General features: G+C 43.1%; 1 protein-coding gene across 3 annotated transcripts in view; it reads left to right on the forward strand.

The window, feature by feature from the left end:
• Positions 1-10,515: 10,515 nt before the first annotated feature.
• Positions 10,516-23,764, forward strand: part of LOC103082940 (CD302 antigen) — a 128,993-nt gene continuing 115,744 nt past the window's right edge. For all 3 annotated transcript variants that reach the window (XM_007454979.1, XM_007454980.1, XM_007454981.1), the window contains exons 1-3: positions 10,516-10,609; positions 16,108-16,479; positions 22,072-22,242. In XM_007454979.1, the coding sequence (XP_007455041.1) occupies positions 10,516-10,609; positions 16,108-16,479; positions 22,072-22,242 (637 nt within the window). The remainder of the gene's footprint in view (positions 10,610-16,107; positions 16,480-22,071; positions 22,243-23,764) is intronic.

A 23,764-nucleotide genomic window follows, 5' to 3' on the forward strand; every position in this document is an offset into this window, starting at 1 on the left:
GGACTGGTGGAGGCTGGGAGCTGAGGCTCGGGCTTCGGAGGTCAGATCCCAGGGAGAGGACTGGGGTTGGCTGCGTGAACACAGCCTGAAGGGGGCTAGTGCACCGCAGCTAACCGGGAGGGAGTCCGGGAAAAAGTCTGGAACCGCCTAAGAGGCAAGAGACCATTGTTTCAGGGTGCGTGAGGAGAGGGGATTCAGAGCACCGCCTAAACAAGCTTCCGAGACTCGCGTGAGCCGTGGCTATCACGTGGACACCAGAGACAGGAATAAAACGCTAAAGCTGCTGCTGCAGCCATCAAGAAGCCTGTGTGCAAGCCCAGGTCACTATACACACCTCCCCTCCTGGAAGCCTGTGCAGCCCGCCACTGCCAGGGTCCCGTGATCCAGGGACAACTTCCCTGGGAGAGCACACAGCACGCCTCAGGTTGTTGCAACGTCACACCAGCCTCTGCCCCCGCAGGCTCGCCCCGCATTCCGTACCCCTCCCTCCCCCCGGCCTGAGTGAGCCAGAGCCCCCGTATCAGCGGCTCCTTTAACCCTGTCCTGTCTGGGTGAAGAACAGATGCCAGAGGGCAACCTACATGCAGAGGCGGGGCCAAATCCAAAAATGAACCCCAGGAGCTGTGCGAACAAAGAAGAGAAAGGGAAATCTCTCCCAGCAGCCTCAGGAGCAGTGGATTAAATCTCCACAATCAACTTGATGTACCCTGCATCTGTGGAATACCCAAATAGACAACGAATCATCCCCAAATTGAGGCAGTACACTTTGGGAACAACTGTAGACTTGGGGTTTTCTTTCTGCATCTAACGTGTTTCTGGTTTTGTGTTTATCTTAGTTTAGTATTTAGAGCTTATTATCATTTGTAGATTTGTTTATTGATTTGGTTGCTCTCTTCCTTTTATATATATATGTATATATTTTTTTTTTCCTTTTTCTCTTTTTGTGAGTGTGTATGTGTATGCTTCTTTGTGTGATCTTGTCTGTATAGGACTGCTTTTACCATTTGTCCTAGGGTTCTCTCTGTCCGTTTTTTTGTTTGTTTGTTTTTTAGTATAGTTTTTATCACTTGTTATCATTGGTGGATTTGTTTATTGGTTTGGTTGCTCTCTTCTTTCTCTTTCTTTTTTTATTACTTTTTATTTTTTTAATATAATAATTTTAAAAAAATTTTATTTTAATAACTTTATTTTATTTTATTTTTTCTTGCTTGCTTGCTTTTTTTTCTCCCTTTTCTTCTGAGCCATGTGGCTGACAGGGTCTTGGTGTTCTGGCCAGGTGTCAGGATTGAACCTCTGAGGTGGGAGAGCAGAGTTCAGTACATTTGTTCACCAGAGAACTCCGGGCCCCAAGTAATATCAATCGGTGAGAGCTCTCCCAGAGATCTCCATCTCAACACTAAGACACAGCTCCACTCAACGACCATCAAGCTACAGTGATGGACACCCCATGCCAAACAACTAGCAAGACAGGAACACAACCCCACTCATTAGCAGAGAGGCTGCCTAAAATCATACTAAATTCACAGACACCCCAAAACACATCACCGGACATGTTCCTGCCCACCAGAAAACAAGATCCAGCCTCATCCACCAAAACACAGGTACCAGTCCCCTCAACCAGGAAGCCTACACAACCCACTGAACCAGCCTTATCCACTGAGGGCAGACACCAAAAACAACTGGAACTACAAACCTGCAGCTGTGAAAAGGAGACCCCAAACACAGTAAGTGAAGCAAAATGAGAAGACAGAGAAAGATGCAGCAGATGAAGGAGCAAAGTAAAAGCTCACCAGACCAAACAAAGAAGAAATAGGCAGTCTACCTGAAAAAGAATACAGAGTAATGATAGTAAAGATGATCCAAAATCTTGGAAATAGAATGGAGAAAATACAAGAAACGTTTAACGAGGACCTAGAAGAACTAAAGAGCAAACAAACAATGATGAACAACACAATAAATGAAATTAAAAATTCTCTAGAAGGAATCAATAGCAGAATAATTGAGGCAGCAAAACGAATAAGTGACCTGGAAGATAAAATAGTGGAAATAACTAATGCAGAGCAGAATAAAGAAAAAAGAATGAAAAGAATTGAAGACAGTCTCAGAGACCTCTGGGACAACATTAAATGCACCAACATTCAAATTATAGGGGTCCCAGAAGAAGAAGAGGAAAAAAAAGTGACTGAGAAAATATTTGAAGAGATTATAGTTGAAAAGTTCCTTAATATGGAAAGGAAATAGTTAATCAAGTCCAGGAAGCACAGAGAGTCCCATACAGGATAAATCCAAGGAGAAACACGCCAAGACACATGTTAATCAAACTATCAAAAATTAAATACAAAGAAAAAATATTAAAAGCAGCAAGGGAAAAGCAACAAATAACATACAAGGGAATCCCCATAAGGTTAACAGCTGATCTTTCAGCAGAACCTCCGAAAGCCAGAAGGGAGTGGCAGGACATATTTAAACTGATGAAAGGGAAAAACCTACAACCAAGATTACTCTACCCAGCAAGGATCTCACTCAGATTCCACAGAGAAATTAAAATCTTTACACACAAGCAAAAGCTAAGAGAATTCAGTACCACCAAACCAGCTTTACAACAAATGCTAAAGGAACTTCTCCAGGCAGGAAACACAAGAGAAGGAAAAGATCTACAATAACAAACCCAAAACAATTAAGAAAATGGTAATAGGAACATACATATCGATAATTACCTTAAGTGTAAATGGATTAAATGCTCCAACCCAAAGTCATAGACTGGCTGAACAGACACAAAAACAAGACCCGTGTATATGCTGTCTACAGGAGACCCACTTCAGACCTAGGGACACATACAGACTGAAAGTGAGGGGATGGAAAAAGATTTTCCATGCAAATGGAAATCAAAAGAAAGCTGGAGTAGCACTTCTCATATCAGACAAAACAGACTTTTTTTTTTTTTCTTTGCGGTACACAGGCCTCTAACTGTTGTGGCCACTCCCGTTGCGGAACACAGGCTCCGGACGCGCAGGCTCAGCAGCCATGGCTCGCGGGCCCAGCCGCTCCGCAGCATGTGGGATCTTCCCGGACCGGGACACGAACCCGTGTCCCCTGCATCGGCAGGCGGACTCTCAACCACTGCACCACCAGGGAAGCCCAGACTTTAAAATAAAGACTATTACAAGAGACAAAGAAGGACACTACATAATGATCAAGGGATCAATCCAAGAAGAAGATATAACAGTTGAAAATATTTATGTACCAAATATAGGAGCACCTCACTACATAAGGTAAAAGCTAACAGCCATAAAAGGGGAAATCGACAGTAACACAATAACAGTAGGGGACTTTAACACCACACTTTCACCAATAGACACATCAACCAAAATGAAAATAAGGAAACACAAGCTTTAAATGATGCATTAAACAAGACGGACTTAATTGGTATTTATAGGACATTCCATCCAAAAACAGCAGAATACACTTTCTTCTCAAGTGCTCATGGAACATTCTCCAGGATAGAGCATATCTTGGGTCACAAATCAAGCCTTGGTAGAGTTAAGAAAATTGAAATCATACCAAGTATCTTTTCTGACCACAACGCTATGAGAGTAGATATCAATTACAGGAAAAGAACTGTAAAAAATACAAACACATGGAGGCTAAACAATATGCTACTAAATAACCAAGATATCACTGAAGAAATCAAAGAGGAGATCAAAAACCACCTAGAAACAAATGACAATGAAACACGACAGCCCAAAACCCACGGGATGCAGCAAAAGCAGTTCTAAGAGGGAAGTTTATAGCAATATAATCCTACCTCAAGAAACAAAAAAATCTCAAATAAACAACCTAACCTTACACTTAAAGCAATTAGAGAAAGAAGAACAAAAAAACCCAAAGTTAGCAGAAGGAAAGAAATCAAAAAGTCAGATCAGAAATAAATGAAAAAGAAATGAAGGACACGATAGCAAAGATCAATAAAACTAGAAGCTGGTTCTTTGAGAAGATAAACAAAATTGATAAACCATTAGCCAGACTCGTAAAGAAAAAAAAGGGAGAAGACTCAAATCAAGAGAATTAGAAATGAAAAAGGAGAAGTAACAGCTGACACTGCAGAAATACAAAGGATCATGAGAGATTACTACAAGCAACTCTATGCCAAGAAAATGGACAACGTGGAAGAAATAGACAAATTCTTAGAAAAGCACAACCTTCCAAGTCTGAACCAGGAAGAAATAGAAAATATAAACAGACCAATCACAAGCATTGAAATTGAGACTGTGATTAAAATCTTCCAACAAACAAAAGTCCAGGACCAGATGATTCACAGGCGAATTCTATCAAACATTTAGAGAAGAGCTAACACCCATCCTTCTCAAACTCTTCTAAAATATAGCAGAGGGAGGAACACTTCCAAACTCATTCTACAAGGCCACCATCACCCTGATACCAAAACCAGACAAGGATGTCACAAAAAAAGAAAACTACAGGCCAATATCACTGATGAACATAGATGCAAAAATCCTCAACAAAATACTAGCAAACAGAATCCAACAGCACATTAAAAGGATCATACACCATGATCAAGTGGGGTTTCTCCCAAAGATTCTTCAATATATGCAAATCAATCAATGTAATAAACCATATTAATAAATTGAAGGATAAAAACCATATGATCATCACAATAGATACAGAAAAAGCTTTCGACAGAATTCAACACCCATTTATGATAAAAAACCCTCCAGAAAGTATGCATAGGGGAAATTTACCTCAACATAATAGAGGCCATATATGACAAACCCACAGCCAACATCGTTCTCAATGGTGAAAAACTGAAAGCATTTCCACTAAGATCGGGAACAAGACAAGGTTGCCCACTCTCACCATTATTATTCAACATAGTTTTGCAAGTTTTAGCCACAACAATAAGAGAAGAAAAAGAAATAAAAGGAATCCAAATTGGAAAAGAAGTAAAACTGTCACTGATTGCAGAGGACATGATACTATACATAGAGAATCCTAAAGATGCCACCAGAAAACTACTAGGACTAATCAATGAATTTGGTAAAGTAGCAGGATACAAAATTAATGCACAGAAATCTCTTGCATTCCTATACACTCATGATGAAAAATCTGAAAGAGAAATTAAGGAAACACTCCCATTTACCACTGCAACAAAAAGAATAAAATACCTGGGAATAAACCTACCTAAGGAGACAAAACACTTGTATGCAAAAAGTATAAGACACTGATGAAAGAAAATAAAGATGATACAAATAGATGGAGAGATATACCATGTTCTTGGATTGGAAAAATCAACATTGTGAAAATGACTATATTACCCAAAGCAATCAACAGATTCAGTGCAATCCCTATCAAACTACCATTGGTATTTTTCACAGGAGTAAAACAAAAATTTTCACACTTTGTATGGAAATACAAAAGACCCCAAATAGCCAAACCAATCCTGAGAAAGAAAAACGGAGCTGGAGGAATCAGGCTTCCTGACTTCAGACTATACTACAAACCCACAGCAATCAAGACAGTACGGTACTGGCACAAAAACAAAAATATAAATCAATGGAATAGGATAGAAAGCCGGGAGATAAGCCCATGCACCTATGGTCACCTTACCTTTGATAAAGGAGGCAAGAATATACACTGGAGAAAGACAGCCTCTTCAATAAGTGGTGCTGGGAAAACTGGACAGCTCCATGTAAAAGAATGAAATTAGAACACTCCCTAACCCCACACACAGAAATAAAGTCAAAATGGATTAAAGATCTAAATGTAAGGCCAGACACTATAAAACTCTTAGAGGAAAACATAGGCAGAACACTCTATGACATAAATCACAGCAAGATCCTTTTTGACCCACCTCCTAGAGAAATGGAAATAAAAACAAAAGTAAACAAATGGGACCTAATGAGACTTAAAAGCTTTTGCACAGCAAAGGAAACCATAAATAAGATGAAAAGACAACCCTCAGAATGGGAGAAAATATTTGCAAACGAAGCAACTGACAAAGGATTAATCTCCAAAATATACAAGCAGCTCATGCAGCTCAATATCAAAAAAACAAACAACCCAATCCAAAAATGGGCAGAAGACCTAAATAGACACTTCTCCAAAGACGATATACAGATTGCCAACAAACACATGAAAGGATGCTCAACATCCCTAATCCTTAGAGAAATGCAAGTCAAAACTTCAATGAGGTATCACTTCACACGGGTCCGAATGGCAATCATGAAAAAATCTACCAAGATAAATGCTGGAGAGGGTGTGGAGAAAAGGGAACCCTCTTGTACTGTTGGTGGGAATGTAAATTGACGCAGCCACTATGAGAACAGTATGGAGGTTCCTTAAAAAACTAAAAACAGAACTACCATATGACCCAGCAATCCCACTTCTGGGTTATACCCTGAGAAAACCATAATTCAAAAATAGTCATGGGGCTTCCCTGGTGGTGCAGTGGTTGAGAGTCTGCCTGCCGATGCAGGGGACACGGGTTCATGCCCCGGTCTGGGAGGATCCCACATGTTGTGGAGTGGCTGGGCCGATGGGCTGTGGCCGCTGGGCCTGCGCCTCTGGAGCCTGTGCTCTGTGGCGGGAGAGGCCACAGCAGTGGGAGGCCCGTGTACCGCAAAAAAAAAGAAAAAAAAGTCATGTACCACAATGTTCATTGCAGCTCTATTTACAATAGCCAGGACATGGAGGCAACCTAAGTGTCCATTGACAGATGAAATGGATAAAGAAGATGTGGAACATATATACAATAGAATATTACTCAGCCATAAAAAGAAATGAAATTGAGTTATTTGTAGTGAGGTGGATGGACCTATAGTCTGTCAAACAGAGTGAAGTAAGTCAGAAAGAGAAAAACAAATACCCTATGCTAACACATATATATGGGATCTAAAAAAAGAAAAGGTTCTGAAGAACCTAGGGGCAGGACAGCAATAAAGACTCAGACGTAGAGAATGGACTTGAGGACACAGGGAGAGGGAGGGGTAAGCTGGGATGAAGTGAGAGAGTGGCATGGAGATATATACACTACCAAATGTAAAATAGATAGCTAGTGGGAAGCAACTGCATTAGCACAGGGAGATTAGCTCCGTGCTTTGTGACCACCTAGAGGGGTGGGATAGGGAGGGTGGGAGGGAGACTCAAGAGGAAGGAGATATGGGGATATATGTTTATGTATAGCTGATTCACTTTGTTATAAAGCAGAAACTAACACACCATTGTAAAGCAATTATACTCCAATAAAGATGTTAAAAAAGAAAAAAAAAAACATGACTTCAGAGGTCCTAAAAGTTCATACTCCCTCTCCTTAATTGTAACTGGCAATAAAATAATAGTAACAAGCACACACACTCATGCAAATTCTTGGTATCTTCACTTATGGCTACTGACCATGGTCAAGTTGTTGATACTGTCTGTGTTGTTTCAGTTTCCACAGTGAGTGTAACAGTAATAAACAGTAGTGAAATGGGACTTCCCTGGTGGTGCAGTGGTTAAGAATCCACCTGCCAATGCAGGCCTCACGGGTTCATGTCCTGGTCTGGGAAGATCAAGGCCTGTAGACCCTCACTTTCACCCTGATTTCTCCCTCTTTTTAAATACCTAGACCTCCTGTTGCCTGCACCATTTATGAGGCATTTACCACGTATTTATTCTTTTATTCATCCAGGAACTCATGGGCTAGGTACTGTGAACATAGAAGTGACTAAAAGAGATACAGTCACCACATTCATGGGTCCTATGGCCTGGGGAGGGAGACAGACATTCAACAAACGAGCAAGTACGTAATTATTTAATCCAGCTGTGCTAAGCGCTATCAAGACAAAGTGTGGCAGGCACTGAGAACCTGTCACAGAGGAAGCTCACCTAGCCTGCAGAGTCAAGAAAGATTTCTTTGAGGAAGTGACATTCAAGTTGAGGCTTAAAGGATACACTGCTTTCTACTGTCACCATAGACAATAAATATTTATTTAGGATCTATAACCTAGGTGGAATGTCAATGCACATGTACTTACAGAAAAAATAGCCACAGGAGGTAGCACTACCAAGGCATCAGAATGTACCTTCTACCAATGATTGGAATCCCCAAAGGTTAGAGACTGTCTTAGAAACATCTTACATAAAATATGAGGTTTGAGCAGGGCCTTAACTGGAAAGGTGGAACTAAGACAAGGATGGGAGAAAAGAGGAGTTCTTAATAGGGGAAAATATAAACATATGGGCAGAGACAGGAAGAGGCAAGACATTTAGACAGGTCGCTTGAATCAAGGAGTGACACAGGAAAGTAATTAAAGACAAGGAGTGGGGTCGTAGAGGGGCTTGCTTTATCTTACATGGAATTTTCTTCCTTCTTTGAAGGAATGGCCTTCTTTGAGACTCTCATGAAAGCCTTGGACCCCTTCTCGAAAGAAAGAAAGAAAGAAAGAAAGAAAGAAAGAGAGGAAGGAAGAAAGAAAGAAAGAAAAGAAAAGAAAGAAAGAAAGAAGGGAGGGAGGGAAGGAAGGAAGAAAGAAAGAAAGAAAGGAAAGAGAATTCATAAAGCTGCATACAATTTCAGGGGTTCACAATCCCCCTGAACTCCCATTTAGGAACCCCTGCTATAAGCAAGTAGCACTGAAAGGGTGTGAGTGAAGGAAAGGCGGCGCGTTTCAGTCCATGTTTAGAAGCCTTCACTTTTCCTGAGAGGCTAACAGCTGTTGGCAGCGAGGTTAATTGAGAAACTATTGCAATACAATGCAAGCTAGAGCTCATACCGCCCTAGGCTAAGGTAGCAGCTTTAGGCACTCATTAATTAAGTAAACTAATATTTATCGAGAGGTCATTCTGAGACAGGCCTGGTTCTGTTAATGAAGAAGAAAAGATCACTGCTGTCAAGGAGCTCCAAGATGGGCAGGATCAGAAAGGTAAGCAGCCACAGACGTCGAGGGAATCAGAGCAGTAGCAGATTGTCTAACCCAGAACTTGCCACTGCCCATTCCCTACAGAATTAAGTCAAAGTCTTTAATATCATGTTGAAGGCAGTTCACAAAATAGCCACATCTCACCTTTCTGCTGTCATTTCCACTTAGGCCTGCATAACAGCTTCATTCAACACGTACCTGCACCCTGCAGGGTGGCCACACGGGACTCTTGACTGTCTTCTGACACTGCTTTGCCTTTTCCTGCCTCTGTTCTGTCAGTATTTTCCTCCCACCAGCTGTGCCTGGTCAAATGCCTACCCATTACCCATTCTTCAAGGTCCAGTTGAGGTGTTGCCTTCCTTGAAGCTTTGTGGAGTCTCCCCATTCATTCTGCCCCGATTTACTGTGTGTGCCTCACTCTCCCCCAGTACTCAGTAAGCTGGAGAGGGCAGGGTGTCATCCTTTGATCTCATCCTGGGAAGTGCCCAGTTCCTGTGCTGACAGGTGCTCAAGATATACACTGAACCGAAAGGCAGGGGCCTGGGGAGAGAACAGGGCCAAGGGAGCTTTGGGAGCCATCATCCAAGTCTTGGTGGTTGGCATCAGAAAAGGTAAACTTCCTATTCACCTCCTCCTGGAAGAATTCACCCTGTAGGGAGGGAGGGAGGCCATCCTCGGCACACACCATGTGCTCAGTAAATACGGGTTTAAAAATATAGGACATTCATATCCAGGTAACTTAGATCACCCTATTTATAATGATGGCGGTTCCCACAGGCTGAGGATAAATTCTACTCTCACAATTACCAGTTTTGGATGCAGACTTCCACATTTCTACTGGATTATTATTGTTGCTGTTTAATTATTAAGAAAAGAGCTTACTTGCAAAAGCCAAATGGTTATAAAGCCTAATCATCCTTGGAAGTATCATAGGGTCACTCGAATAGCTCTTGCTTTTAATTCTTTAACAACTGTGGGTCAAACCTCATGGTGCCATTACCTCACCTTTGTTTGCACTATCAAAATACCCAAGACGTTGCCAAGGACGACTGAATTCTTTGGCTCGACCGCAGCTGTAACAGGATGGGTGCACATTTCCCTCTTTGGGGTACGAGGGGATGTGGATGCCTTCCCAGGCCAACCGTGCAAAAGGAAGAAGTCATGCCTGACTGAGGGGGGCTAGGCAGAAAGCAAAGTCCTAAAATGAACACCCACCAGGGCAGTGCCAAGTCCCAGCAAGGGCCGCGTCTCCTCAACTTTACTGAAGAAGCGGCAGGGCGCAGGACCCCCTCTTCCGTTAGTCTGGGTGGCGCTCTGCCCTCTGGCCTGGCGCTCACCACCCGCCTCCTCGCGGGGCCGCCCTTCGCAGGTGCGCAAAGCTCCTTACGCATCGTCTTCCCGCCTTGTATCCGCACCGCCCCCCCCCACGCCCTGGGACCGAGGACGTGCTGATCCGATTGGCCGAGGGCGGCGGGGGCGGGTCCGGGGCGCCCGGGGAAGCCAGGGGCCAAAGGCGCTGGCGGGGCTGACTGCGCGCGCCGGGAGGGCTGGGTGCTGAGTGCCCCCGAGAATTCGACTGACCCGCCCGAGACGGCTCAGGATGAGGACGCTCTGGGCCACCCCTCTCCGTGCGGCGGAGCTGCTCGTGCTGCTCCTCCCGTGCTTCGGTCTGGTGGAGCCCTCTGGCCGCTCAGGTAACCGCGGGCGCGTCCGCTCGCCGGCCGGCTAGGGACCTCGACGTTGCCAGGCCGGCTGACTCCTCAGTTTGGGTTAGGGCTGCGCTCCGGGGTCACGTCACCTCTGCTTTGCTCGGGGCTGGAGCCGGACAAGTGAGTCGAAGGGAGGTCCGGGGAGAAGCAGCTCCATTAACCCCCGGGGTACCGGAGGAGGGCGGGGTGGGGCGTGGGAGCGCCGGGCTTTTCTCGTGCCGAGGGTGAGGAGTCCACCGTAGGGGAGGCACCCAGAGTCTTTTAAGAACGAGGCTTCCGCTCCTTCCTCGTCCTCTCTCCTCTAAAATCTTGCTTCCCTAGAGTATAGGGCTCCTTAACACCACCACCACCCCCAAGCCCCATCCCGCCCATCTCGCCCCTCCTTTGTCCCTTGGTCACCTTGGCCACTCAATGTCAAGGGGAGCTTTCCACCCACAGTGCCAGAATGAGTAACGATTCCCTGACTTCACTGTGCTCACGGTGCACATCAAAAAGCCGTGTCTCCTACAGTGACCATGGCCGTGACTCTGTTATGATGCCCTCCCCCAGTGCCTCGAGCAGCGAGCGTTTCTCCTACTTGGCTTATCAGCTCCAGACGACCGCCCCATGCCCTATCCCAGAGGCCGGTGGTCCCGCGGTGGAGCTCAGGTTGCTTGCCCGGAGACCTCCTGCCTGTCACTTCAGAAGCAGGACCAGGATCAGACACCCTTCGCTGATGCTCTGGGCAGTGCTTGCCGCACCAACCCCTTCGCAGCACCCGGAGTATGCTTTTAGTTTCTCTTTTTGCCTTGGCCAAAGGTGCACAGAGGATTTTGTTTCTTAGTCTGGCTGCTTAATTGGCAGTCAGTGAGCCGTCCCTACCTGTCATTTCCGTCATCTTGTCTAGATGAGGAAGTAAAAGATGGTCGAGGGAGTTTTTGAAAAGCTTCAGTTTGCTTGTGGCATTTACTTTCTTTGCAGCTAAACTAAGTTACTATCTGAGTTATAGTTTGTTCAGAGTATGAGTGGCATCATCTTATCTACATCAAGAACTTTTTAGTTGACCCTGTTCTGATTCACACTTCTGTGTTCTTTGAACCTCCATGTTGGAAACTACCAAAAGGCCTTTACTGCTGTGAGAATTCTATTCTGCCTGCCCCATAATCCAGGGAGAAAATTTTCACCGCAGCGACTACCTATAGTCAAAACACTCTAGCCTTTCAATCACTATACTCTTGGTTTCCATCTACATTTGCTTTGGTCTTATCTGTTTTGTCTCCCCCATAGAACTCAAGACTTCCTTAATTTTTGCAGTCTCTGTAATCCCTGGCCTTTCTCATTAACCCAAAGCAAAGAGCACCAGCTTGATGCCGTTCTTCCTGCACTAGGTCCTCGCAGGTATTTGTTTTCCTGCATCCTTTCCCACCTTGAGCAGCTGCTCTGATCAGCTTACACACACCATCAGACCAGACTTGTGGCGCTGTTAAGGGAAGCGCTGGAATTTTGAAACCCTAGCCACTTGGGTAGCTTGTTGGCAGTATGCCAGCTTCATGATGCTGGCGATGGCGTGCACTCCACATGTACGCAGCTAGGTTTGCACAGGTGTTCTCCATTGCTCAGATGCTGGACGAGTACCTCTGTGTCCTTGGGGAAATGCCAATTTCTTAGTTAACTTTTCTTGCCTCCTTGGAGAGCCAGCAGCTTGAAGTAAACTAATTCTTCAGGGACTTGTGAGGTTCTCACCAGCCCACACCACCCAGTCTGAACCCCATGACTTTCTGACTGCTAGTACACTGGTGTGGACCCAGGTGTCACTTCAGGACCTGTTTTTTGTTTGTTTGTTTTGGCTTTATTTATTTATTTTTGGCTGAGTTGGGTCTCCGCTGCTGCGTGTGGGAGGACCTGTTTTTGAACTGGCAAATCCAGACTTCTGAGTCTCTCCTAGTGTACACTCTGTGCACACATGGTAGCAGCTCCACAAAATGCTTAGCAGTGTGGGCTGTGGAAGTTCCCCTGAAACTAAAAAAAGCTGCAGTCTTCATCCTTCTTGCCTTCCCAAGCCATCTCTTCTCCATTTGTCTGTGGTTACAAAATGTTGAGGTCCAGCTTCTCTTTGGAATGTGCAGAACTCTTTGGTTTAGGGCTTGCAACAAAGGAGTTACTTCACAATCAGACAATAAGAAATAGTTTTCCTGTGATGGTCTAAAACTTCATTTTCAATTATGATAATGCTACATAGCCATTTCCTCTCAAACACCAGTAAAATGTTTATATAAAACGAAACATTAAAAAGTGCTGCTAGAGGTGTTGAGGCTTCTTTTCATCAACCTCTGTCTTTTAGACTTGTCCCAATATTGTATTTGTAGGTAAATGTTAAAATTCCATTTAGGGCCAGTATAAAGTGAACAAGATGCAATATAGGGCTATCAATAAAGAATCTGTTTTATAAATTGCTCTGCAATCACCTTTTCAAAGTGTAATACATTTCTGATGTATGTCATAGACGCTTATTAAACAAATTTTCTAAATAAATTATTTTCACACTTTCTTAGTTCTTCTTCCCACTCTTCAACCTACCCTCCCAATAGGGTCACAAGACTGGGGCAGACTGAACGCTTCTTCTTAAGGGTAAAGAAAGATATAGGGGAAACATCATGAGTACAAGACTCTCCCTAGGTTATGTATTATGTATGCATGCTTACACATACATCATGTATGAAGGCTAATAACAAGTTTCCTTAAATCATATCAATAATTAATGCATTTGCTAAGTGATCACTATAGGTGTCAAGCATTGATATTACATACTTGGTTAAAAGACAGATTTAGAATGAGGCAAGTATCTGTAATCACAGATGTTTGTGATTAGGTAAGAAGCTTGGCAATTCCTATTCAATGTAGCTACTCCACACCTCTCCTGTAGTCTTTCAGAGGTCCTACAAGCTTGTTAAGCCTATGGGTGTCCTAAAAGTTAAACATACAGTAAATGGGAAAGGTGAAATTTTTTTTCTCTTCTAAAGAGTACTTATAAAGCTGCACTGTCACTTAAGTGCACATGCCCAATACAGATGGAATTCAAATGACCTAAAATTCTACTAGCATGACATAATAAAGTTGTGGACATCTCTTTAAGAACAATATGCAATGAACTTAGCACAGACCTGTAAAGCCTACAAGGCTAGAAAAACTCAGTTAGTAGAAGCATAGGATGTTAGTACTGGAAGTGACTTAGATTTCTTATATCCACTGCCTTCATCTTACATTTGGAGATTAGGAGACCCTGGTGAGATTAATTGACTTCCCCAAGGTCTCCCAGCTAACCAATAGCAGAGGTAAGTCTTCTGTCTAGGACCCTAACTCCTTATTCCACTGCTCTTTCCACTATTCTGAGAGCTGTAGCTAATCCATTGCATTCTGCAAAGACAACTTGGAAAAATCTAGAACTCCAGATTCTAGGTAGGCAAAGCTGGGGTCAAAGGGCACAGAGCAAAGTGCCCAGGAAAGATTATAAAGTGCAGGAAGATTATAGGGCAAGAGAGGGGAAGGTTCCAGCAGGGGTGGCCCCCTCCCACTGTCCTGCAGAAGCAGACTTCATTTTTCTGCGGTAATTCCTGATACTTTGGAACACAGGAGAGGTGAGAGGGAATAGGTTGGGGAAGAGGTACATCACGGTCTGATAATCTTCTAAAATAGTACCTTTTCCTTTTTTTTGTTAACTATCCTTCCAAGCTGTGCCCATAAAATAGAGAGTGGCAGAAAGAAGAGTGAGGGATGGAAGCTGCTCTCCAAACAGATCTAGCTGCAACCCTAGGCAGTATTTTAAAATACCAATTTGAAAGCAGAAATAAAGTTTTAAAGGATTTTGTTCTTGTTGTTCCTGTTGTTTCTCTTGGTGCTGCTACTGCTTTTTTTTTTTTTTTTTGCGTTACGCGGGCCTCTCACTGTTGTGGCCTCTCCCGTTGCGGAGCACAGGCTCCGGACGCACAGGCTCAGCGGCCATGGCTCACGGGCCCAGCCGCTCCGCGGCACATGGGATCTTTCCGGACCGGGACACGAACCCGTGTCCCCTGCATCGGCAGGCGGACTCTCAACCACTGCACCACCAGGGAAGCCCCTGCTACTGCTATTTAAAACAAACAAAACTTCCGTCCAAAATTCAGACCTGGAATTGGACTTAATTTTATAGTTGTTATTTGCATGGTGAAATTTCCCCTCAAGGCCTTAGTGTGAGAATTTTTAACTCTGCAAGCCTGTGAATTATTACTAGAAAAGGTGTTTAGTGTTAGTAAAACCACTGAATGTGAGGCTGGTATCAAAATGAAAGTGCCTTTTGGGAACTAAAATCTTACAGCTCCTTCTGCTGGACCCTTTGGTTCATTGACAAAGATTGCTTACATCTGTCTAAACTATTTCAGCTCACCAACATGAGGTTCTGTGCTATACCTTCTAAAAGTGTTTCTTTGTTGGAAAATGTTTCTTTGTGAAAGCACTGACCAAATTGTTCAATTGTGGTTTTCTGTAACAGATGTGACTCTTGCTCCACAAACTCAGGTGTGCAAGAAGCAGTGTACTACTTTAATTTCATAAAATCAAATTAAGTTTTGTTCTGAGGTCCCATTCTACCAGATTAACAGAAATTCAGTTTCTGTCAGTACTGAGGTCTTCCCCAGCTCATGCAAAACTGCCAGGGAAGCATTCAGGGAGATCCCTCCCTTTGCCCTCAGCTCACACTGATTACTTCTGAGTTTCCCGTTGTCCAAACCTACTGGGTCTTGAATCCTGTGGCTCAGGTGATTTCTGGAGCTCAGGTTTGACCTTCCCGGGCGATCCAGCTGGTCAGTCCCCACATCCCCTCCCCAGGGGCATCCTGTCACCTTCCTGGAGGTTCAACAGTGGAGCTTGTCATGGGTCCCCCTACCGTCAGAACCCAGGCCACCATTTCCTCTTCATATAATAATTTACGCTGCTGTAGTAGCCAAAGTGTAAGCAAGACAGAATTGCAGTCCTGAATAAGCTCAGGATATTTTTCATTGACTACAGGTCACTTATTTAAAGAAGATGAAAACTGAGGAGCTGCTTCATCTTATTAAATAAGGGGGAGAAATAGTTCACTGAATGGTCATAACAAGTATGTGTACTATTCTAAGTGCTTTACATGTATGAGCTCATTTTATCCTCACATCTACCCTGTGAGGTACTGTTTTACAAAGGAGGAAGCTGAGGCACAGCAGGTAAATAACGTCCTGATCACATGGCCGATAAGTAGCAGAGGCAAGCTATAAACCCAGGCAGACTGGCTCCAGAGCCCATGCTCTTACACAGCACTGAACTGCCTCTCTGGCTCTCACTGTCCTCCGACCTTGTGTAGAACATTACAGTTTATACAGCTTGGAAGGTGTTAACAGTCCAGGGGCGCTCAGACTCTCCTTAGCAAACAGGGGCCAAGGCATATCAAGCACATAATTCAGAATCCTGAAATGTCTTTTCTGCCTGTCTTGTCTCAGGTAATGATTCATTCACCATCGTTAATGAAAACACAGGCAAGTGCATCACGCCGCTGAATGACTGGATAGTAGCAAAGGACTGTGATGAAACCAAGGACATGTTGTGGAAGTGGGTGTCCCAGCATCGACTCTTTCATTTGCAATCCCAGAAGTGCCTTGGCCTAGACATTACCAAACCCGTGGATTCCTTGAGAATGTTCAGCTGTGACTCCAATGCCATGCTGTGGTGGAAATGTGAGCACCACTCTCTGTACGGAGCTGCCCAGTACAGGTTGACACTGAAGGGTGGACACGCCATAGCAAGTACCAATTCATCTGATGTCTGGAAAAAAGGAGGCTCAGAGGAAAACCTCTGTGCCCAGCCTTACCATGGTGAGTACTGGAAAGGCACTTTGACTCACTTGCTGCTGTATTTGGTGAAAGTGGCCTTGAACATGTACCGCTGACCACAAGGAGAGTCATACACTTGTGAGGGGAGTGAGCTGGTGTTTAGTTCCAGACACTGACGTCAGTGCCATTTGCTCCCTTTAACAGGCAAGGCTAGGAGAGGTTAGGTGCCTTGTCAGAGGTCTCGCAGCCATTCTGTGGCACCCTGGGATTCGAAATCTCTCTGATGCCTGAGCATATGTACTTCCTATGATTACATCCTGAACTCCAGAGAAAAGGAAATGTTAGAGTAACAGGAAGTCCTCTACACAGGATAAGAGTCAAATGATCTAGTAAAGTTGAACTATTCTAAGTTAAAAAAGAAGAAAGAGAAAGGGAAAAAAAAGGAAATGAATGTCTTCTTGTCTGCAGATTTGGATGTAATGGAAAAACTTTAAGAGTCTTGCAGGCTTTACTTTTATTTTTCGCATGGCTGTCACACTTTGATGTTTGTATTTATGATTCAACATTTTAACAGTGGACTTTTTCCTCACTTGCTTCCAAAAATAAGTATATGAATACAGATCTTCCTCCACTAACAATGGGGTTATGTCCCTATAAACCCATCATAAGTTGAAAATATCATAAGTCAAAAATGCATTTAATACACTTGTAATGAACATCATAGCCTGGCCTACCTTAAATGTGCTCAGAACACTTACATGACCCTACAGTTGGGAAAAATCATCTACTACAAAGCTTATTTTATAATAAAGTGTTGAATATCTCATGTAGTTTATTGAATACTGTACTGAAAGTGAAAAACAGAATGGTGTGTGTCAGCTGTTTACCTTCATGACCGTGTGGCTGACTGGGAGCTGTGGCTGCTGCTGCCCAGCATCATGAGAGAGGATTGTACCATGTACTGATAGCCCAGGGAAAGAACAAATTCAAAGTACGGTTTCCATGGAATGAGTACCGCTTTCACACCATCGCAAAGTCGAAAAATCATAAATCAAACCATCGTTAAGTCTGAAACTGTCTTTGTTGCCTTTGGGGGAGCTGATCATGAACTTTGTTTTGAGTCTAGAGACTCAGTTATAACAAATTTCTGAGTTTAAAAAGAAAGTAGATTCATCTTTTAAACGTCTAAATGTAAATTACCCAAGCAAATCTTTTTTTCAGTATGTTGCTCTAACTTACATCAAATGCTGGTATATATATATATATATATATATATATTTATATATATATATATATAAAATTATCTAAGTCTTAACTATTGTCTGTGCTCGTCTTTGTACATTTACATAGCTCTACAGAGATTTTCCTCTTCTCTTAAGCTAAATTTGGCCTCCCATTCTTCTTGTTGTCTGCACAATTTTTTCTCCTAGGGGAACCTCTTTTTGTTTCCTAGTGAAGATGCAGCAGCTTCTGAGATGTCAGGTTCTGCTGTTACGCGAAATATTAGAGAATCAGAGATGGGAGTTTCCTTTTCTTCAGTCCTCAACCCTTAAGTAGTTGAAAAGTCTGCTTCTGCTAGCCACCTTCCTCCTAACCTTAAAGAGCAACTGCTTTCTGGATACCACCTAATGGCAAGCTTAAATTTTGTGCTATAAAAGCCTTTCTGTAACTTGGCAGCTAAGAGAAAACACGGAACCAAACAAATTGCCTTTTGAACTGGACTTGACTTGTTTCCTTTTATTTGTTCAAGCATTAGAAAAGATAATTTTCTTGGCAGGGCTCTTTCTGTCTCCTGCTCCTAATTCTTTTGAGGGACATAGTTGTAATTATAAATTCCCTCAGTCCCCAAAATGCCTTTATTTCAACATAACTGGTTTTCTTGGTAATCCTATGTGTTTTATTTTATGCATTTATAATATTCTGCTGAGAAGGGGGCTCGTGTGCTTCACATGGCTGCCAAAGTGATCAGTAGCACAGAAAAGATTAAGAACTCACCTAGGGGACTTCCATGGTGGCACAGTGGTCAAGAATTCGCCTGTCAATACAGGGGACACGGGTTCGAGCCCTGGTCCAGGAAGATCCCACATGCCGTGGAGCAACTAAGCCTGTGCGCCACAACTACTGAGCCTGTGCTCTAGAGCCCGCGAACCACAACTACTGAGCCCACACACCTAGAGCCAATGAGAACAACAAGAGAAGCCACTGCAATGAGAACCCGTGCACCGCAATGAAGAGTAGCCCCTGCTCGCCACAACTAGAGGAAGCCCGTGCATAGCAACGATGACCCAACACAGACAAAAATTAAATTAATTAATTAAAAAACAAACAAAAGGAACCCACCTAGGGTGTCACCCCAGAGAAAGCTAAACAGTGCTCACCAGCAAGAGCCCACAGGCATAGAGTGTTTCTTGACCTTAGCAAATACAGTATTTGGAACACTAAATTTCCAGATAAGAAACTTAAAAATTTCTAAGAAAAGATGCATGTAGTCCTGACTTATCAACATATACCTCGAGTTTTAACATGCACAGAGGCCAGGGCCAAACGTGCCTCTTCTTCATTCCTCTCCAGGTGACTTGTACCATCGAAGTTGCATATGTCAGAAATCTACAAGTCACTCTGGAGTTGCCCTGCTTTCTTCTCCCACCATTCAAATTCAATCAAATATTAAGTCCTGGCAATTCTACTCTTTTAAATTTATGCAGTCCCTTCCTGTTCTTGGGTTGGAGACTGCTGTCTTAAGTTAGGGACTTCCTCTAGGACTGCTCTCTCAGACTCCTCATGTTGGTCCCTGCCCCCTCCTTCTTGTCTAATTGTACAGAATAAGAAAGATACCTGAGTTCAACAAAATGAAGTTCAAGGTAACCCAGTTTGTTACAGCAAAGCTAAGGCTCAAAACCAGCATTGTGTTCCCCAAATTTAGCTTCTTTTTTGGGGGCCTCTCACTGTTGTGGCCTCTCCCATTGCGGAGCACAGGCTCCGGACGTGCAGGCTCAGCGGCCATGGCTCACGGGCCCAGCTGCTCCGCGGCCTGTGGGATCTTCCCGGACCGGGGCATGAACCCGTGTCCCCTGCATTGGCAGGCGGACTCTCAACCACTGCGCCACCAGGGAAGGCTAAATTTAGCTTCTTTATTTCTCCCTTGGCATTTGCTGTATAATTTCTTTTTTTTTTTAACCTCTGATACAAGAACATTTATCTGTCATTGTGTCCTGGGTTACCTCTCTCCCCAACCCCCATCCTGTGTGAGCCGTGTTTCTCTCAGAGAAAAATTTTAGCTGTATAAATTTTATGAATAAATTGCTCTTGACTAGCATCCAGGTATGCATTTATATCATTAAGATATCTTGACCTCACTAGCACTCTTCAAGTTTTGAATGTTTGGTGAATCGTGCAGAGGAATTAGACTTAATGGAGGGGTGGCTGTAGAAGTGTCTAAATTCTGAGCAACCCAGAAGCCTGCCAAGCTCTCTAAACATTGAAACTATTTTGTCTTGTGTTACCAAAGAGATTAATGTTAGTTTTCCAGGACTTCCCTGGCAGTCCAGTGGTTAAGACTCCGTGCTCCCAATGCAGGGGGCACGTGTTCGATCCCTGGTTGGGGAACTAGATCCCACATGGAGCGCCATGGGGCCAGAAAAAAAAAAAAAGTTAGTTTTCCATATAAGCATCTCATCTCACAAATTTGTGCCTATCGTAGAATAAACTGTTGTTTTAAGGCCGCCATCACCATAAATTCATACATTCAGAGAAGATTCTTCTCAAGAAAGCCTGTGTCTCTGGGGAGATGCTTGGGACTTAAGAGGTCCAGTAGCATCGAACAATGTGCAAGAATAAAACTAACACAGTATTGTGAAGCAATTATACTCCAATAAAGATCTATCAAAAAAAAAACTCTTAGTGAGTAGTTAGCATAATTTAGCTGCTGCTCTTCTGGTGGTTGTTCCATGTTATCATTCTTCAAAGCATATTGTGAACAGGAGAGCGTTTTAATTGAAGCCCAGCTTTGAGCTATAACGCTAACTTGGAACCTGAGAAAGCAGCCATTGTTGTCACAAGTTGTCCTTATATGTCAGGGACTCTAATCAGAGAGTCAGTTCTCATCCCTGTCACAGCTGAATGACTGAATGTTTCACTTAACTTTGCAAAAATGGGGATTTCACAAACAAGTGTAATACTTGCCCTACTGATCTTGTGGGCTTATGGGAAAGAACAAGTGAAACTACTTTGTATTACAGAAACACAAGGTTTTACCAAAAAACCCTGATGGTTCTACAAATGATAGTCATTGTGCTCAGGGACTCTCCTTTTAAGTGCTGTAATTTGGGAAGAGAAATCGGTCATAAGCTATTGGGAGTTTTGGTATGGTTAAAAATAAAACATGCTAATAAGCAGAATCCTTATAAAATATAAGGTCAAATTACTCTTTAACAAAAGTACACTGTTCAAAACCATTTATATGTCAGAGGAAAACAAAACCAATGTTCCTTAAAAGATTGTTTCCAAGTAAAACATTCTAAACTGTCAAATTAAGTCTCATACTTAAGTTAAATGAACATTTGAGAATAATAAAGGATATGGAGTGAAATTCTACCTTAAGCACACTTTCAAGCAAATCAGACATTTTGAGGGACCCTAATAGCCTGGTAAATGATGCTAAGATCTGATTACTATGCTTTACCTAATAGTCATTATTTGATCTGGTAACAACCACGGTTTGAAACAAATTAAGGCTATGGAAAAAAGTGAGCGAAATAGTCACAGGGTTAGCTGTTCTATAAGACACCTTTCCAAAAGAACTGTTATCAACATAAGTATTTAGCACTTCCTCCAGCATTTCCAGACATATTTGCGGTTCAAATAATTTTTCAGTTCCTCTCTGTGTACCAGAGGAAATTGTTAAAAGGAAAAGCTAGGTCTCCTACCTTGCTGGTCACCAGCTGGTTCCATGACTGCCTAGCTGAAGCTGGTTCTTCTTTCATAACCTGAATTACCATGTCCTGCCCTCTCCAAGAGACTGCTGAGAGACTCAGCAGCCCTTCCTCCTCCTTCCTCAAAATGCACAGCCTCAGTTCTACCACCAGGCTGTAAACAACAGGGCTATTTGTGCATCTCTCTAACTGCACAGTTAGTTTCAAAGTCCACAACCCGCCTCAGTGATTCCAAGGTATTTTTCTAGCCTCACTCTTACTAAAGAAAATAGAGTGTAAGTTTAATCTCAAGCGGGGCACCCCTTCTGTGAAGTACTCTGCTACCCGCAGTAGTCAGTTGATCCTTACTTGGTAAAGCTGGAATCTTTTAGCTCTTCATCGCATCACAGTTAATGAAGCTTTACATAGATTACCTCATAGAATCTCATGAACAACCCTATGAGCCCCATATCATTATTCCTAATTTGCAAATGCAGAAACTGAGACTGATAGAGGTTGGAGAGGTTGCCCACAGACACACAGATGATCAGTGGGGGGAGCCAGCATCCATGCTCTGAATCTCCACACTGTGCAGCCTACCCAGATACTATATTCTCATACATGTGAAAACATAATCTTTCAAAACAGTTTTAGAAATTAGTTAACTAAAGCTGATTATCCAGTTTTTAACTCTTCTTTCCTCTACTTTCTCCCCAACCCACAGAGATCTATACTAGAGATGGGAACTCCTATGGGAGACCCTGTGAATTTCCATTCTTAGTTAATGGGACCTGGCATCATGAGTGCATTCGTGATGGAGATCGCAGTGGGCCATGGTGTGCAACCACCTTAAATTATGAATATGATCAAAAGTGGGGCATCTGCTTACAACCAGGTATGTATGGGCTGGTAAACTTTATACGTGGAAGGGAAAGAATACCATTCCTATGAGGCAAAAGGGAGAAGGAAGGGTCCATCGTGACTCAAAAATGATGAAAATAAGTATCCTAGAGAAGGGGTATATATTTGAGGAAAGAGAGAGAAGTCGTGTGTAGCTAAGAACTTACTTTCAGATGTAGGCCAGGAAGAAAACCAAGACAGGATGTTGTGATGGAAGACAAAGGATGAGGAAGTGTTCTATACCCACAGATACCTTAGGAAGGGGAAATGGACCAGGCAGGAGCAGTCAGGAAATTGCTGTCGGCCTTTAATAGAACAGTTTCCAAAAAACTAGTGTTCAAAGAAGATGGGTGATAGTGGACCGAGGAAGCTTCTTTTCAGATGATGGAGACTTAAGTATGTTTATAGCCTGAGTAAAGAGCAGCGAACAAGAGACAGATATCCCTATCCCTCTCAAAATTGGTGACGTTGTTCCTTCTGCTGTACCTGTACGTTGGTCAAAGCATTTTTTCTAGTTGCTTCTTACTTGAAGCAAACTCTTCAGGGTGTGCTAAAATATTCTTTGTTCTTTAGACAGAGAGACCAAAGCAGCAGCTGTGTCACTATCCGGTATATAAGTGAGACATATTTTCTCGATAATCTGGTGAGAATTACAGGGGATCATGGTACCTGACCTGTGATAGGTGCCGAAGAAATATTTTTTAATGGGCAATAAGTTAAAAGAATCTACAGTAAATAGAAAGGAAAAAGCTCCAGGCCTAAGTAGTAATAGTTATTACTTAAAGTAGTAATAGTTATTACTTGGCACTGCCAAGTGTCAGGTAGTATTCTAAGCATTCAGCCTTTCTTAACTCATTTAATCCTCACACAGTTCTATAAAGTAGGTACCATTGTTTATCACCATTTTACAGATGAGCAACGTGAGGCAAAGGGGAGTTAAATCATTTGCCTAAGGTCACATAGCTACTAAGTTTCAGAGCTAGGATTCAAACCCAGGATATCTGGCTCTGAAGTCCTTGCCTCAAATAACTGTACTATCCTGCCGTATTCAGTAGTCAATCTGGTGGTATTAGTAATACCACCACCAGAGCTCAGCTCTCCTTAAGGGAAGCTGAGCTTCAAAATGCAGAGTCCTAAGCAATTTGAAGAAATTATATTGAGCCAATGGTTCTCAAACTTCAGGTTGCAACAGAATCACTTGGCGAGTTTTAAAATACAGATTTCTGGGGCCTTGGTTGATGAAATAGCCTGTCTGGGTCAGACCATATTTGTGTGGAGCCGGGTGGAGATTCCAGGATTCCTGACCCTTATTCCCCTGTGTATTTATCCCATTCTACCTTGCTGCCTTGACTGACATGTGTCTTGGTGCCTTTAGCCTACTTTGGATGGAAGGGGGGATTGTCAGTGCATTCATGTGACTCCCTTTCTACAGAAGAAGCAAGACTGTGAGTTTCTCAAACCTGAGGACTGCCAAACCATGGAGACTGTATTTTATAGCAAACACACTGCCCTCCTGC

The sequence above is a fragment of the Lipotes vexillifer genome, unplaced genomic scaffold (genome assembly GCF_000442215.2).
Source record: "Lipotes vexillifer unplaced genomic scaffold, Lipotes_vexillifer_v1.1 scaffold293, whole genome shotgun sequence".
Classification (NCBI taxonomy): Eukaryota; Metazoa; Chordata; class Mammalia; order Artiodactyla; family Lipotidae; genus Lipotes; species Lipotes vexillifer.